This window comes from Rhinopithecus roxellana, chromosome 8 (assembly GCF_007565055.1).
Source record: "Rhinopithecus roxellana isolate Shanxi Qingling chromosome 8, ASM756505v1, whole genome shotgun sequence".
Classification (NCBI taxonomy): Eukaryota; Metazoa; Chordata; class Mammalia; order Primates; family Cercopithecidae; genus Rhinopithecus; species Rhinopithecus roxellana.
In genome coordinates, this window is record NC_044556.1 from 13,967,977 (window position 1) to 13,985,009 (window position 17,033).

A 17,033-nucleotide genomic window follows, 5' to 3' on the forward strand; every position below is an offset into this window, starting at 1 on the left:
ACCAGCCTGGCCAACATAGCAAAACTCGGTCTCTACTAAAAATACAAAAATTAGCTAGGCCTAGTGGTGGGTGCCTGTAGTCCCAGCTACTCAGTGGGGTTGAGGCAGGAGAATTGCATGAACTGGGGAGATGGAGATTACAGGGAGCCGAGATCCTGCCACTGCACTCCAGCCTGAACGATAGAGTGAGACCCTGTCTCAAAAAAAAAAAAAAAAAAAAAATACAAAACCAGCCCAGGGTGATGGTGCATGCCTATAGCCCCAGCTACTTGGGAGGCTGACACAGGAGGATTGCTTGAGCCCAGGAGTTGGAGGCTGCAGTAAGCCATGATTGTGCCACTGCACTCCAGCCTGTGCAACAGAGTGAGTCCCTGTCTCTAAAAAAAGAATAATAGGCTGGGTGCGGTGGCTCACGCCTGTAATTCCAGCACTTTGGAAGCCCGAGGCAGGTGGATTGCGAGGTCAGGAGATCGAGACCATCCTGGCTAACACGGTGAAACCCCATCTCTCCTAAAAATACAAAAAAAAATTAGCCAGACGTGGTGGTGGGCACCTGTAGTCCCAGCTACTCGGGAGGCTGAGGCAGGAGAATGGCGTGAACCCGGGAGGCAGAGCTTGCAGTGAGTCGAGATGGCGCCACTGCACTCTGGGCGACAGAGTGAGGCTCTGTCTCAAAAAAAAAAAAGAATAATATTAATTTTAAAAAGTCTTCCTTTGAGGTTCAGAGAAATAGATTTCTGTTGATAACTTTGGGTCCTATTACATGGCCTGGAGAAGCTTGAGGGTCCTGTGGAGGAGATTCATGGGCTCTGGAGTTCCTCCCAGCCCTGCACCCCTCACCCCTGATTCTGTAGTGCCTTCTGGGAGGAGGTGGCAAACCCACAGACCTCAATGTCTCAGACCCAACTGCAGAGTGACCTCCTTTCTCACTCGGACGGAGAAGGCCTGCATCATACTCAGCGTTCCCCTCCACCACAGTGAGGTTCTGCGGTGCCTGTGCCTGCACCTCCCCTGCAGACATACACACCCTCCCAGCCTCCCCTGCCCACTCCTTCCCGTAGTCAGAACGTTCTGAAGTTCCACCCTTCCCCCCGCCCTCTGCGGAGGGACCTTGGATAGATTAGGTCCCAGGTCCTTCCAAAGCGGGACATAGACATTCTTAGCTTCGCGCCTGGGCTGGCACGGAGACTTCTGGAGGAGCTGTTGGAACCTGGGGCTTTGTGGGGTGTATAGGAGTTCAGCTGTGACATAGGGAAATATGGAAACAAGGCATTGGAGGCTGAACACCTTCTTGGGCAAAAGCCTTAGATTTTCAGTAAATGCAAGACGTGAGAAGGCGGGCTAGACAATTTGAGTAGCAATGGATAACCTGTGTGAGTGAACAAGTGAGGAAACTGAGGCACGGGAGCACTAGAGATGATTCTGAGGTCCCACGGCAGGGCCGGGGGTCGAGCCCCCTGTCTTCTGATCCAAGGCTCTCTCCAGCTCACATATCACCACCGACACCGCCCGGTGAGCCCCAGGCGCTGGACGTGAGGGCTCCCGGCGACGCCGGCGCGGAACTACATTTCCCAGACGGCCGCGGCGGCCGCGCCTGCGCAGTGCGCGCGGTGATGGAGCGCTAACCGGGGGCGCGGCGGCGGCGAGGGCTCGGCGGGCCATTGGCTACCGGCCGCGGCACAGGCAGCTTAGGGACTCAGCGTGCGCGGGGCCCGCGGGCCGGGCCTGGGTGACCTGGGCTGCAGCCATGGAAGAACAGAGGGTAGGACGGGTGGGGCGGGGCGGGCCCTCTGGGGCGTCGGGGGCGGGGGAGGGGACCAGGTGTTGCAGCAGCGCCCCACTCCCTCCCCGCCTCCGCCCCAGCTGCTCTGCGGCCGAAGCCCCACCCCGTCGCGACCCCGCCCGGATCTAGCCCCCCACCCCAGTTTGGGACGCAGCCCACCCCCGACATCTTGGCTTGGGGCCAGGCAAGTGCCTTCTAAGCCCCCCACCCTGCCCAGTATCCCAGTCCCATCCCTGACCCCCATCCCCCACGCCCTCCTTCCTGGCTGCGGACCAGGCGTCCCGGCCCCCGCCCCACCCTCGGAGGACGCCCCGCCAGCTCCGCAGTGCGGACCCCACCGACCCTGCCCCGGGGAAAAGGAGCCAGTCGGAAGCCTGGATCCCTCCGAGCAGGATCCTCCCTCCCAGAATAACCTGCCCTTCCCCAAGACCTCCCTGCCCCTCCCCACTTACCTGGCGCCTCCGCATCCCCGGCGCCCAGGTTCCACCTTTGCCCAGGTAATTTCTTTCTCCTTGCTTGTCCTTCTTCCCCAGGTAGGCCTCACCCCTGTTCTGAGGCTAGCCCCTATCCCAGGCTATCCCACCTCCCTGGGGCTTTTCCTTCCACCGAGAACCCTTTCCCCAGGTTAGCCCATTTTCCAGCAGGCATCCTTTTCCTCCGGGGTTTTCTGTCCCCAGGCTAGCCCCTCACGCCCCACCTTCAGGATGTAGGTATGGAGTTGTAGCCTTTGTGCTCAAGCACACCTGCTTCGGGCCAGGGTCTGTCCCTTCCTGAGAGGTTCTCTGTGAGCCTCAGTTTCCTCTCCTGTAATATGGGGTAACTTAGGGCGCCCAGCTGCTGTAGGTGAGTTGTATCAGTCCGGAGCTTCACCTCCTGGCTGGTGCCCAAGTTCGAGAGCGTGGCGGCCCCCACATCTCCTCTCTGGATCCCTGGAGGCGAGCGTGGGTCAGGGAGCCTGGCCAGGCTGAGGGACTCACCTGCCTGCCGTGTGTGTGTGCACGCGTGTGTGCATTTGTGTGTGTGTGTGCATATGTGTGCACGTGTACACGTGTGCGTATACGTGTGTGCACGTGTGTGTACCTGTTTGCGCACATGTGTGTGTACGTGTGTGTGCACCTGTGTCTGTCCACACTTCTGGTGGTGCAGGAGGCCCTGAGGAAGATCATCACAACCCTGGCTATGAAGAATGAAGAAATTCAGAGCTTTATCTACTCCCTGAAACAGATGCTGCTGAACGTGGAGGTGAGGGTGGTGGGGGAGTCCTGGGCAGGTGAGGGGAGGGCAGGAGGCTGGAGGGTGCAGCCATAGGAACTGGCCTATTGCTGTTAATGCCTGTGGGAGGTCTCAGTTTCCCCGTCTGAACACGGGCTTTGGCTAATCCTGGCTGTTCCGACCCAGGCGAACTCGGCGAAGGTGCAGGAGGACCTCGAAGCAGAGTTCCAGTCCCTCTTCTCCGTCCTGGAGGAGCTGAAAGACGGCATGCTTATGAAGATAAAACAGGACCGTGCCAGCCGCACCTACGAGCTGCAGGTGAGGGCTGGGGGCATCCTCCTCTCCCCATCCACCCCCCTACTCAACAGAACGTAGCTGGCCTCTCATCTTCTTCCCAAAACTGGGGGCTTCTTGAATTTCTGATCTCTCCCCTGACCCCTCCCTGTCCATGGCCCCATCAATCCTCCATCCACCTGTACTCTCTCTGTTTTTTTTTTTTTTTTTTGAGATGGCGCTCTCGCGCTGTCGCCCAGGCTGGAGTGCAGTGGCAAGATCTCGGCTCACTGCAACCTCCACCTCCTGGGTTCAAGTGATTCTCCTGCCTCACCCTCCCAAGTAGCTGGGATTACAGGCACCCACCACCACACTGGGATAATTTTCGTAATTTTAGTAGAGATGGGGTTTCACCGTGTTGGCCAAGCTGGTCTCGAACTCCTGACCTCAGGTGATCCTCCCGCCTCAGCCTCCCAAACTGCTGGGATGACAGGTGTGAGCCCCTGTGCCCAGCCTGCCTGTGCTCTCTCTGAATCCCTTCTCCATCATGGTGTCCCCAGGTCTGACTCAGATCTTCCCCTTCTGTCTTCACTCAGTGCCTCCGGTTTCTCAGCCCTTCCCACTGGCCCCCCAGATCTGAAGGTATCACTTCCACTCATACACCACCCATGGCTCCCATGGGCTCTCACTCAGACTCCAAGCTGGGGTCACACAGGCTGCATCCAGACCTCCTGGGCATTTTCCTGACATCCCAGATTCCTGTCCCCAGGCAATCTGGCGCCCTGGAGCCTGGGTGTGGCCTGGGCATGTGAGTTTTTGGTTTGTTTGTGTTTTGAGACAGAGTCTTGTCCTGTCACCCAGGCTGGAGTACAGTGGCGCAATCATGCCTCACTGCAGCCTCCGCCTCCCAGGCTCAAGCGATCCTCCCACCTCAGCCTCCCAAGTAGCTGGGGCCACAGGAAGGTGCCACCACTCCCAGCTAATTTTTGGTTTTTTTGGTGAAGACTGGTTTTCACCATGTTGCCTAGACTAGTCTTGAACTCCGGGGCTCAAGCAATCTTTCTGCCTTGTCCTCCCAGATTGCTGGGATTACAGGCATGAGCCACTGCACCTGGCTCATGTGAGTATTTTTTTGTTTCATTTTTTTTTTTTTTGAGATGGAGTGTCGCTCTGTCACCCAGGCTGGATCAGTGGCACAATCTTAGCTCACTGCAACCTCTGCCTCCCAGGTTCAAGTGATTCTTCTGCCTCAGCCTCCCGAGTAGCTGGGGTTACAGGCGCATACCACCATACCCAGCTAATTTTTTCTACGTTTAGTAGAGATGGGATTTCACCGTGTTGGCCAGGCTCGTCTTGAACTCCTGACCTCAGGTGATCCTCCCGCCTCAGCCTCCCAGAGTGCTGGGATTACAGGCATGAGCCACTTCACCCGGCCTTATGTGAGTTTTTAAGGAAGAAATTCCCCATGGATTCTGTTCTGCTCCCGGAGCCCAGCCCCATTTGCTGGGGTGCTTGAGGCTGCAATCTCCGTCTCTCACCTGGAGTTCGAGAAGGCCATGGTACCCTGGATTCTGAATGGGGTGGGGAGCCCTCGGGGGGCCTGAGGCAGTGGGGTGAGTTGTCCCCTCCTTTGGTGCCTGGTATCCACAGAACCAGCTGGCTGCCTGCACGCGGGCCCTGGAGAGCTCCGAGGAGCTTCTGGAGACAGCCAACCAGACCCTCCAGGCCATGGACAGCGAGGACTTTCCTCAGGTGGGTGCCTCTGATACTGCCAGGTAAAGAACAAGGCGCCCAGTCACGTTCGCATTTCAGGTGAACAAGCACAATTTTAGTGTAAGTGTAGCCCACTCGTGCGATAGTTAGCAAAAGCACATACTGATACCAAGAAAGTGTCCAGGCCAGGCGCAGTGGATACGCCTGTAATCCCAGCACTTTGGGAGACTGAGGCGGGTGGATCAGCTGAGGTCACAAGTTAAAGACTAGCCTGGTCAACACGGCGAAGCCCCATCTCTACTAAAAATACAAAAATTAGCTGGATGTGGTGGTGAGCGCCTGTAATCCTAGCTACTTGGGAGGCTGAGGTGGGAGAATTGCTTGAACCTGGGAGGCAGAGGTTGCCGCGAGCGGAGACTATGCCACTGTACTCCAGATTGGGCAACAGAGGGAGACTTCATCTCAAAAAAAAAAAAGAAAAGAAAAGAAAAGAAAAGAAAGAAAGCGTTCAGGCTGGGTGCAATGGCTCATGCCTGTCATACCTGCAGTTTGGGAGGCCAAGGCAGGAAGATTGCTTGAGGCCAGAAGTTTCAGACCAACATGGGCAACATAGTGAAACCCCATCTCTACAAAAAATAAAGTTATAGGCTGGGTGCAGTGGCTCACGCCTGTAATCCCAGCACTTTGGGAGGCCGAGGCAGGCAGATCACGAGGTCAAGAGATCGAGACCATCTTGTCTAACACGGTGAAACCCCATCTCTACTAAATATACAAAAAGTTAGCCGAGCATGGTGGCGGGCACCTGAGGTCCCAGCTACTCGGGAGGCTGAGGCAGGAGGATGGTGTGAACCCAGGAGGTGGAAATTGCAATGAGCTGAGATCACCCCATTGCACTCCAGCCTGGGCGACAGAGCAAGACTCCGTCTCAAAAAAAAAAAAAAAAGAAATCTTTGAATGTTCTTCTGTTCCTCTCTCTAGGCTGCCAAGCAAATCAAAGATGGGTAAGATGCTGGGGTCTGGCCCCCACCCCACTTCCCTGCCCCTGGTGTGAAGACGGGGCCGCCTGGTGAGGGTGTCTCAGCCCAGAGCCCCGGACAAGAGCCCTGGGGAGGGGCCCGCTTGCACCACAGATGACCAGGCCTGGGCCCCCGGACAACGTCTGCCACCTCCTTCCCGCAGAGTGACCATGGCCCCTGCCTTCCGGCTATCCTTGAAAGCAAAGGTCAGTGACAACATGAGTCACCTCATGGTGGACTTCGCACAAGAGCGGCAGATGCTACAGGCACTCAAGTTCCTGCCTGGTGAGAGGGGCACGCACTGGAGGGCCAGGACTTCCGGGGAATGATCTGGGAGGCTGTGAGGCCCTGAAACAGGACCTGGAGTAAGGTGGATGGCCAGGTGTCTGAATTCCACCTGGGGGAGGTGGAGCCCTGATAATTCCACGCCCTGTGGGGGGTGGAGTCCTCATGAAGCCACACCCCTGGGTGGAGTCATGGGAAGACCCCACCCACTGGGTAGTGGCATCCTGGGAAAACTCTGTCCTCAGGAGTGGAGCCCTGGGAATACCATGTCCTGTGGTGGGCGGGCATTCATCAAGCCCCGCCCATGGGTGGAGCTATCAGAAAGCCCCACCCACCAGGGGGTGAGGTCCTGGGAAAACTCTGTCCCCAGGGAAGGAGCCATAAGAACACCACACCCTGTTGGGGGAGGGTTCTCATGAAGCCCCGCCCATGGGTGGAGCCATCAGGAAGCCACACCCACCAAGGGGTGAGGTCCTGGGAAAACTTTGTCCCCCAAGGTGGAGCCCTGAGAATACCATGTCCTTGGGGGAGTGGAGTCCTCACGAGACCTCCTCCCTGGATACAGCCATGAGAAGGGCATACCCACCACATGGTAGCTCCTGGGAAAACCCTGTCCACAGGGGTGGAGCCCTGAGAAGGCCATGCGCCCGAGGAGAAATGGGCTGAGAACCCAACCTGTCTATGATGCAGCCTCAAAGAAAGCCACATCCCTCATTGGCAGAGAATTTGGAATAATTCTGCCCCTAAATGATAGAATCCCGAGAAAGCTCAGCCCTCCCCCCGCCCGCTGATGGAACCTTCGAGTCTCCATGGCTGGGGGCGGTGGCTCACTCCTGTAATCCCAGCAGTTTGGGAGGTCGAGGCAGGTAGATCACCTGAGGTCAGGAGTTCAAGACCAGCCTGGCCAACATGGTGAAACCCCGTCTCTACTAAAAATACAAAAAATTAGCCGGGTGTGGTGGCGCATGACTGTAATCCCAGCTACTCGGGAGGCTGAGGCAGGAGAATCGCTTGAACCAGGGAGTCGAAGGTTGCAGTGAGCCAAGATCGTGCCAGTGGACTGCAGCTTGGGTGACAAGAGAAAGACTCTGTCTCTAAAAAATAAAAAGTCTCCACCCCCCCGCAAGCGTGGAACCCCCCAAAATTGGCCATGCCCCCAGAATTGTCCATCATGTAGTTGGGCGGCCCTGCAGCGAGCCCCCTGCCCCCTGCACCAGGCACAGAACCCTGACCCCCTCTCCCTTCCGTCCTGGGCAGTGCCCAGCGCGCCGGTGATCGACCTGGCTGAGTCCCTGGTGGCAGATAACTGTGTGACCCTGGTGTGGCGCATGCCCGATGAGGACAGCAAGATTGACCACTACGTGCTGGAGTACCGGCGGACCAACTTCGAGGGCCCGCCCCGTCTCAAGGAGGACCAGCCCTGGATGGTCATCGAGGGTATCCGGCAGACAGAGTACACTCTGACGGGTAAGGGCAGCGTGCGCCAGCTCCGCCCAGCTGTGAACAGCAACCCCTTCCAGGCTGCCGTCTCGCCATCAGTCATTGGGGGCCTTGGGCACGATCCCCACAACTCACAGAGTCTGGAAGCAGCCTGAGGAGGCAGATCAGAAGTATGAGACAGTGCTGGGCGCGGTGGCTCATGCCTGTAATCCCAGCACTTTGGGAGGCTGAAGCGGGCGGATCGCCTGAGGTCAGGAGTTCAAGACCAGCCTGGCCAACATGGTGAAACCCCGTCTCTACTAAAAATACAAAAAAAATTAACTGGGCATGGTATCAGGCACCTGGAATCCCAGCTGCTCGGGAGGCTGAGACGGGAGAATCGCTTGAACCAGGAAGGCGGAGGTAGCACTGAGCTGAGATCACGCTCTGCCCTCGCACGAGATGCTCTCCAGCCTAGGCAACAAGAGTGAAACTCATCTCAAAAAAAAAAAATAATAATAATAATAATAATATATTTTTCTAGACATGGGATCTTGCCATTTCCCTAGGCTGGTCTCCAACCCCTGGCCTCAAGCAATCCTGCCTCAGCCTCCCAAATAGCTGGGTACTGTCCTCGGAGCAGGGAACAAAGCAGACAGTAATCTTTTCCCTCCTGGAGCTAGCGTTCTGGATTCACCCTCCAAGTATTTGGGGTCCTCCTTGGCAGTTACAAGAAACTGAAAGCTGGCCAGGCATGGTGGCTCAATCCTGTAATAGAGCACTTTGGGAGGCTGAGGCAAGAGGATTGCTTGAGACCAGGAGCTGGAGACTAGCTTGGGTAACAAAGCAAGAGCCCATCTATAAAAAAAATTTTTTTTTAAAGTTACCAGAGCATAGTGGTCCCAGCTACCAAGGGAAGCTAAGGTGGGAGGATTGTTTGAGCCCAAGAATTGGAGACTACAGTGAGCCATGACTGCACCACTGCACTCCAGCCTGAGCAACAGGGCGAGAGACCCTGTCTCTACAAAACAGAGAGAGAGAGAGAAAGAAAAGGAAGGAACGGAGGGAGGGAGGGAGGGAAACCCAAGGAATCCACTCAGCTGTTGGAGGTAGGGTCTGAAGGGGGAAAGCCTCATGAGATGAAAAAGCCATCCTGGCCGGGCGCGGTGGCTCACGCTGTAATCCCAGCACTTTGGGAGGCTGAGGGGGGTGGATCACTTGAAGTCAGGAGCTCAAGACCAGCCCGGCCAGTGTGGTAAAACCCTGTCTCTACTAAAAATGCAAAAACATCAGCCAGGCATGGTGGCAGATGCCTGTAAGCCCAGCAACTCAGGAGGTGAGGAGTGAGAATCACTTGAACCTGGGAGGTAGAGGCTGCAGTGAGCAGAGATCGAGCCACTACGCTCCAGCTTGGGCAACAGAGGGAGACTCCGTTTCAAAAAAAAAAAGCCATCCTGATCGGGGAAACCCTCAGGGGCGGGGAGAGGCTGGCTGACAGGTTAACTGTTGACATTCTTTAGCTGCTTTTGGGCTGTAATCAGCCGGCTGGTTATCTGTAATTAGCATACGAGGTTAATCATGAGCTGGCTAATTGCAGGGGAAATAGTCACCAGCCCCAGGAGAGCTTACGAACAGCTCTTGGCTTATCCTTCGCTTGAGAATCAAAATAAACACACCCCTTTTATTTGTTGTAAATAGGATTCCTCAAATCCCTCCTCCAAGTGCCTCCGCCTTTTGGTTTTGTTTTCTTGTAACTTTGTATTTTGAAATAATTATAGATTCACAGGAAATTGCCAAAACAACTAAAACAAAAAGTACAGTGAGGACCCACATAGTTAGCATAAAACCCGGGAAATGTGGACTCACATCTTACCGGTTTTTTTTTTTTTTTTGAGACGGAGTCTCGCTCTGTTGCTCAGGCTGGAGTGCGGTGGCGCGATCTCAGCTCACTGCAACCTCTGCCTCCTGGGTTCAAGCGATTCTCCTGCTGCAGCCTCCTGAGTAGCTGTGATTACAGGCACCACCCCCCCACCCCCCCCGCCGCCCATTTTTATATTTTTAGTAGAGGTAGGGTTTCATCATATTGGCCAGGCTGGTCTTGAACTCCTGACCTCAAGTGATCTGCCCACCTTGGCCTTCCAAAGTGCTGACATTACAGGCGTGAGCCACCGCACCCAGACTAATTTTTTATGTTTTATTATTTATTTATTTGAGACAGAATCTCAAATAAATGTGTCGCCCAGGCTGGAGTGCAATCGTGCAGTACAAATCTCTGTATTTTGTGACAGGATCTTAAAGCATCCTGATTGGTGTATGTGGGTTGGAGGTAGAGGCAAGTAATTCATAGCCCCTCAGGGAGAGGAGGGCAAGGATGGTTTCTCAGGGATAGGATGTTTGTTTATTTTTTATTTTTTATTTTTTCTTGAGATGGAGTTTCGCTCTTGTTGCCCAGGCTGGAGTTCAATGGCATGATCATGGCTCACTGCAACCTCCATCTCCCGGGTTCAAGCAATTCTCCTGTCTCAGTCTCCCGAGTAGCTGGGACTACAGGCATGCGCCACCATGCCCAGCTAATTTTGTATTTTTAGTAGAGATGGGGTTTCACCGTGTTGGTCAGGCTGGTCTCGAACTCCCAACCTTAGGTGATCCGCCTGCCTCGGCCTCCCAGAGTGCTGGGATTACAGGCGTGAGCCACTGCGTGTGGCCAGGTAAGATGTTTATAAGGTGGTTCTTTGAATGGCGTTGAGAATCACAGTGGGACATGACAGCTTTAACCCATGACTCAGAGTCTCAGGGAATACACAGTGTTGAAATGCCTTTCTTGCCTCCCAGGTCTCAAGTTTGACATGAAATACATGAATTTCCGCGTGAAGGCCTGTAACAAGGCAGTTGCAGGAGAGTTCTCTGAGCCGGTGACTCTGGAGACACCAGGTGACTGGCTTCTACCCTTGCCCTACCCCTGACTCCCTGGCCCCTTCCTCCCACGGCCCCCAGAGACCATGAGAATCCCCAAAGCAGGGCGACTTTATTGCCCTGGCTGCCAGGAAGCTCAAAGCTCTGTCCACAGTGGCTTCCTTAGCCTGAGTGTCTGCTATAACCCTGTTTTTGTCCTTTGCGTCTGAGGTTTACCCCAGTATATCTCGATGGTTTTTATATACAGCCACACACACCCTCTCTTTGCCCAAAAATAGATAAGTCTTCTGTAGAGCTGGGGATGAGATTTGAGTAGTGAAGACCGATTCCAGAGCCTTTCACAGTGACACCTTCGCATGCCCTGCTAGGAAGTCCCTCTGAAATCTAGCCTAACTCCCTCGTGCTGTAGCCCAGACCCTTTCTTGGGATTAGTCCTCCGTGGAAGCACAGGGTAGTGCAATTGGCTTGAAAATGCCACTAGAGGTCGGGCGCAGTGGCTCACGCCTGTGATCCCAGCACTTTGGGAGGCTGAGGTGAGTGGATCACAAGGTCAGGAGTTCGGAACCAGCCTGGCCAATATGGTGAAACCCTGTTTCTACTGAAAATACAAACATTAACTGGGTGTGGTGGCGGGCACCTGTAGTCCCAGCTACTTGGGAGGCTGAGGCAGGAGAACTGCTTGAACCCAGGAGGCGGGGGTTGCAGTGAGCCGAGATTGTGCCGCTGCACTCCAGCCTGGGCGACAGAGCGAGACTCTGTCTCCAAAAAAAAAAAAAAACAAAATGCTTCCAGACCTGGGAGGGAGGCCTTTAGGCCACAACCCTCGGCCTTCACGCCTCTGGCTCCATGTTCTGTCCCCTCTGCCCTTTGCCATATTGTCTCTCCTGTTGTCTTTCTGCTGGTCTGTCTCTATATCTGTCTCTCTCTGAGCCTTTGTCGGTCTCTCTGTCTCCGTCTTGGACTCTTGTCTCCTCGGCTCTCTGATTTTCTGTTCCTGTCTTGGTCTGTCTTGGTCACTGTCTCTCTGTCTCTCTCTGTGTCTCTCCGGGTTTCCCCATCTCTGTGACTCCCACGTCTGCCCGGCCCCAGCGTTCATGTTCCGCCTGGATGCGTCCACATCCCACCAGAACCTGCGGGTGGATGATCTCTCCGTGGAGTGGGACGCTATGGGCGGGAAGGTGCAGGATATCAAGGCTCGCGAGAAAGATGGCAAGGGGCGGACGGCATCGCCCATCAATTCCCCGGCCAGGTAGCCTGCCCCCTCCCCTCCCTAAGTCTCTGGTGGAGAAGATCAATCTGGACATGGACACAGAGCCCAGTGTGGCCACAGCTGGGGTGGAGAGGGGACCCGGGGCTGGGGGAACCCAGAGAGGGAATGAGGGGAGAGGAGATTTTGAGTGGGGTTTTGATGGGTAAATAGGAGTTTCCCAGATGACAGAGGGCACAGGCATATTCTGACATAAACATGAGATGCTCGATGTATGGAAAGAGCCAAATACTGCCAGAGATTGACCCAACATCCACAGTGGCTGGGGTGGACTAGGGGAGCCGTACCCTGGGAGAGATGAGTGTTGAACTGAGTCTCCTGAGCCTGCCCACTCCCTGCCCACCACAGGGGTACTCCATCTCCCAAGAGGATGCCGTCAGGTCGTGGGGGACGGGACCGCTTCACTGCTGAGTCCTACACAGTGCTGGGTAAGGAAGGGGAGAAGAAAGGGGAGAGGGGAGTTTTGGGCAGGGGCCTAATGGTGGGGGCTGAGGGAGAAGCTTTGCCTTTGGCTGCGGAAACAGGCAGCCATCAGCAAAGCTGCTCCCGGAATAACAGGTTGTTCTGTCACTGCCGAAAAGGAAATATTTGGGGATAAGGGATTCCTGGGGAAAGCCAGAATTTATGGAGTGAAGGGAAGAGACTGTGGACCAGACGGTGCCTGGGCAGGAGCTTCGGGGCAATTGTCTGGACTCCATGGAGTATCTGGGACTTGGGGAGTAGCTGGGACTTGAGGAGTAGCTGGAAAGAATGGTTGCCTATAGAGCAGCTGGGTTTGTGGGGAAGCTGAAGCCAGGCAAGAGTTTTGGGGGATTGTCTGAGGGTATGTGAAGGAGCCAGAGAGAGCAGCCTGAAGAGAAGTCAATAGCAGCATAAGAATGATTGGATCCTGTGAAGAAGAAGCTGGAGTTAGTGGAGGAACTAGAGTTTAGGAGAATTGCTACTGTTCAGAATAGAGCTGGAGAAAGAGGCTAAAGTATGAGGAAGTCAGTGTGGTCAGGAATATCTAGGGAGAAGGAAGTTAGGGGGTAGCTGGGGTCATGAGGATAAGCTAGGGCCTGAGGGGAAGTTATGGTTCTGTGGGGATCTAGATTTTCTTGGGAGCACCAGGGATTGGTGAGAGTTTGGTTTAGGGAGAAGCAGAAGATATAGGGAGTTGTCATTGGGGTTGCTGAGATTTGTGAGAGAGAAACAGAGAGAAAAAGACATAACCCTTGGGAAAGGGCCTGGATAATTTGTGATTTGGGGAGTAGCTGAGATCAGAGAGGAGCAGACCTGGAGAAGACATGTATATAGAGGTTCATTTTGTATCTGGAGAGGAGCTGAGATACGATACAAAGATCAACTGTGATCTGGGAGGGGCAAGAGTATGAGGAGAAGCTGAAGCTCGTGGAATACCTGCATTGGGTGAAGGAGTAGCTGAGATGGCAAGAACCTGGATATGGGGCCTGGGGAGGATCTCAGCTCTGGAGAGAATCTGGACTGTGTACAGAGCTGAAGCCAAGGGGTGTCCCAATTCAGAGGGTTCCTGGAGAGTGGAATGGAGGTTTGAGGAACACCTGGATTCCAGGAGGAGCTGAGGCCTGGAGAGTATCTGGCTTGAGGAATGCCTTGGGGGAACTTCTGGCCTTGGCAGTAGCTGAGACCTGGGAGAACCTGCCTTCCACGCAGAGTTGGGGTCTGGATAGAATCTGGATTCAGAGAGCAGGAGGAGGGAGTCTTGAGTCCTGAGGAGTATCTGAACTCTGTCACAGCCAGGAGCTAGAGGGAGCTTCTAGACTCTGCCAGAACCAAGAAGTAGGGGGAGCATCTGGACCCTGCCAGAGCTGGGAACTGGGGGGAGCATCTGGACTCGAGGAGGACTTGAGGGCTGTGTGAACACTGTGAGTCTTCCAGGAACAAGGGTTTGAGGATGATCTCGTTTCTGGGAAGAACTGAGGGGCATTTGGACATGGGGAGGAACTGAAGGAAGTTTCTATGGCCTGGAGGAGTCTGGAAGGAGTAGCTTGGGCTTGTAGAGAATCTGAAAGGAGTAACTGAAGCTTGGGGAGTGTCTGGGCCTATTAAATTTCTGGAGGAAGTTGATAAAGCTTAGGAGTATCTGGGGGGAATAACCAGGAATCAATGAATATCTGGAGGGAATAGATGGGACTTGAGGAGCATCTGGAGGGGAATCGCTGGGACCGAGGAGTATCTGGAGGGGAATCGCTGGGACTGAGGAGTATCTGGGGGGAATAGCTGGGACTGAGGAGTATCTGGGGGGAATAGCTGGGACTGAGGAGTACCTGGGGGAAATAGCTGGGACTGAGGAGTATCTGGAAGGGAATCACTGGGACCGAGGAGTATCTGGAGGGGAATCGCTGGGACCAAGGAGTATCGGGGGGTAATAGCTGGGACTGAGGAGTACCTGGGGGAAATAGCTGGGACTGAGGAGTATCTGGGGGGAATAGCTGGGACTGAGGAGTACCTGGGGGAAATAGCTGGGACTGAGGAGTATCTGGGGGGAATAGCTGGGCCTGAGGAGTACCTGGGGGAAATAGCTGGGACTGAGGAGTATCTGGAAGGGAATCACTGGGACCGAGGAGTATCTGGAGGGGAATTGCTGGGACCGAGGAGTATCTGGGGGGAATCGCTGGGACTGAGGAGTTTCTGGGGGGAATAGCTGGGACTGAGGAGTATCTGGGGAAATAGCTGGGACTGAGGAGTATCTGGGGGAAATATCCGGGACCCTGAAGAGTATCTGGGGGAAATAGCTGGGCCTGAGGGGTATCTAGGGGAAATAGCTGGGACTGAAGAGTATCTGGGGGGAATAGCTTGGACTGAGGAGTATCTGGGGGAAATAGCTGGGACCCTGAAGAGTATCTGGGGGAAATAGCTGGGACTGAGGAGTATCTGGGGGGAATAGCTGGGACTGAGGAGTACCTGGGGGGAATAGCTGGGACTGAGGAATACCTGGGGGGAATAGCTGGGACTGAGGAGTATCTGGAAGGGAATCACTGGGACCGAGGAGTATCTGGAGGGGAATCGCTGGGACCGAGGAGTATCTGGGGGGAATAGCTGGGACTGAGGAGTTTCTGGGGAAATAGCTGGGACTGAGGAGTATCTGGGGAAATAGCTGGGACTGAGGAGTATCTGGGGGAAATAGCCGGGACCCTGAAGAGTATCTGGGGAAAATAGCTGGGACTGAGGAGTATCTAGGGGAAGTAGCTGGGACTGAGGAGTATCTGGGGGAAATAGCTGGGACTGAGGAGTATCTGGAGGGGAATAGCTGGGACTGAGGAGTATCTGGGGGAAATAGCTGGGACTGAAGCGTATCTGGGGGAAATAGCTGGGACTGAGGTGTATCTGGGGAAAATAGCTGGGACTGAGGTGTATCTGGAGGGGAATCGCTGGGACTTGAGCATCTGGAGGGGAATCACTGGGACAGAGGAGTATCTGGAGGGGAATTGCTGGGACTGAAGAGTAGCTGGGGGAAAGAGCTGGGACCCTGAAGAGTATCTGGGGGAAATAGCTGGGACTGAGGAGTATCTGGGGGGAATAGCTGGGACTGAGGAGTATCTGGGGGAAATAGCTGGGACTGAGGAGTATCTGGGGGAAATAGCTGGGACTGAGGAGTATCTGGAGGGGAATAGCTGGGACTGAGGAGTATCTGGGAGGAATAGCTGGAGCCCAAGGAGCATCTGGAGGGAATAGCAGGAACTGAGGAGTAGCTGGAGGGAATAGCTGGACTTAAGGAGTATTTGGGGGAAATAGCTCAGACTCTCAGGAATATCTGGGGGTATTACCTGAGATCCCAAGGAGTATCTGGGGAGAATAACTGGGGTCTGAGGATATCTGGAGGGAATAGCAGGGACAGTGGAGTATCTGAAGGGAATAGCTGGAGCCCAAGGAGTATCTGGGGGGAATAGCTGGAGCCCAAGGAGTATCTGGAGGGAATAACTGGAGCCCAAGGAGTATCTGGAGGGAATAGCTGGGGCCCAAGGAGTGTCTGGGGGGAATAGATGGGAACTTGAGGAGTATCGGGGGGTACAGCTAGGAACCTGAGGGGTATCTGAAGGGAGCAGCTGTGGTGTAGGGAGCACCTTGGGGGCGGGCCCTTTGTGGAAGGGCATCTGTGGCCTGGTTCTATCCAGTTCCCCTGCCCACCCCTCCTGCCCTGCACCACAGGGGACACGCTGATCGACGGCGGGGAGCATTACTGGGAGGTGCGCTACGAGCCGGACAGCAAGGCGTTCGGTGTGGGCGTGGCCTACCGCAGCCTGGGCCGCTTCGAACAACTGGGCAAGACGGCCGCCTCCTGGTGCCTGCATGTCAACAATTGGCTGCAGGTCAGCTTCATGGCCAAGCACGCCAACAAGGTCAAGGTGCTGGACGCCCCCGTGCCCGACTGCCTGGGTGTGCACTGTGACTTCCACCAAGGTGACCCCAAGCTCCAGCTGCCATCTCTGGCTGCCCCTGCCTGAGTCCCCTCCCTCTTCCCCCATCCCACTTCTGACCGTTCCCACTGTCACTCTGCCCCCCCACCCCAGGCCTCCTGTCCTTTTACAACGCCCGCACCAAACAAGTGTTGCACACTTTCAAGACCAGGTTCACACAGCCGCTGCTGCCTGCTTTCACGGTGAGCTGCCCTCCGCGGCCCAGGGGGAGCAGAGGGTGGTACTGGGCACTGGGGTTCGAAGCTGAGCCCCTCCCACCTCCTCCTGCTCTCCCTCAGGTATGGTGTGGCAGCTTCCAGGTGACGACAGGCCTGCAGGTCCCCAGTTCTGTGCGCTGCCTGCAAAAGCGAGGCAGTGCTACCAGCAGCTCCAACACCAGCCTCACCTAGGCCCCCAGGCACCCACCCAGCTGGGGTGTTTTTGGGGGAGCCGCTGCCAGGCCCAGGCTGCTGGAGCCAGGCACCCTCCTCTGTCATTTGCTGCTTGGAGCCTTAACTCCGGATGAGGGTCACCAAGAGGGAGTGGGCACCCTGGCGGGCCCTCCGCCCCACCTCACCTCTTAATAAAGGTCAAACACTGGCCAGGCCAGGCCACGGTGCTGGTTCTTTGGGCCTGGGCGGTCCTCTCTGCTCTGTGGCACTGGGACCTCAGCCTTCCTGGCTGTAAAATGGGCTTTTCTCACAGGATACGGTGGTAGATTTCACTGAGCTGAGGGT

The 17,033-nt window shown here is 55.4% G+C and overlaps 1 protein-coding gene across 4 annotated transcripts; it reads left to right on the plus strand.

Annotated features, from left to right (window-relative positions):
• Positions 1-1,600: 1,600 nt before the first annotated feature.
• FSD1 (fibronectin type III and SPRY domain containing 1) lies at positions 1,601-16,908 on the plus strand. 4 transcript variants are annotated; one of them, XM_030936929.1, is made up of 13 exons: positions 1,601-1,762; positions 2,930-3,025; positions 3,182-3,313; positions 4,919-5,020; positions 5,960-5,982; positions 6,161-6,282; positions 7,540-7,749; positions 10,534-10,632; positions 11,704-11,863; positions 12,230-12,309; positions 16,049-16,209; positions 16,411-16,499; positions 16,596-16,908. In XM_030936929.1, exons 1-13 carry the CDS (start codon positions 1,748-1,750, stop codon positions 16,618-16,620), a joined length of 1,314 nt encoding a protein of 437 aa, XP_030792789.1. In that variant the 5' UTR covers positions 1,601-1,747; the 3' UTR covers positions 16,621-16,908. The 4 variants fall into 4 exon arrangements, with proteins under 4 accessions (XP_030792789.1, XP_030792787.1, XP_030792786.1 ...); XM_030936927.1 differs by having other exon boundaries at positions 16,049-16,300; positions 16,596-16,903; XM_030936926.1 differs by lacking the exon at positions 1,601-1,762 and having other exon boundaries at positions 2,824-3,025; positions 16,049-16,300; positions 16,596-16,903.
• The last annotated feature ends 125 nt before the right edge of the window (positions 16,909-17,033 follow it).

Bases quoted from the DNA above. Each gene is read 5' to 3' on its own strand.
- FSD1 (XM_030936926.1), top strand. From the start codon at position 2,876: ATGTGTGTGTACGTGTGTGTGCACCTGTGTCTGTCCACACTTCTGGTG. The intron at 3,314-4,918 runs GTGAGGGCTGGG...TGGTATCCACAG, and splicing joins GCCGCACCTACGAGCTGCAG to AACCAGCTGGCTGCCTGCAC. The intron at 5,983-6,160 runs GTAAGATGCTGG...TCCTTCCCGCAG, and splicing joins GCCAAGCAAATCAAAGATGG to AGTGACCATGGCCCCTGCCT.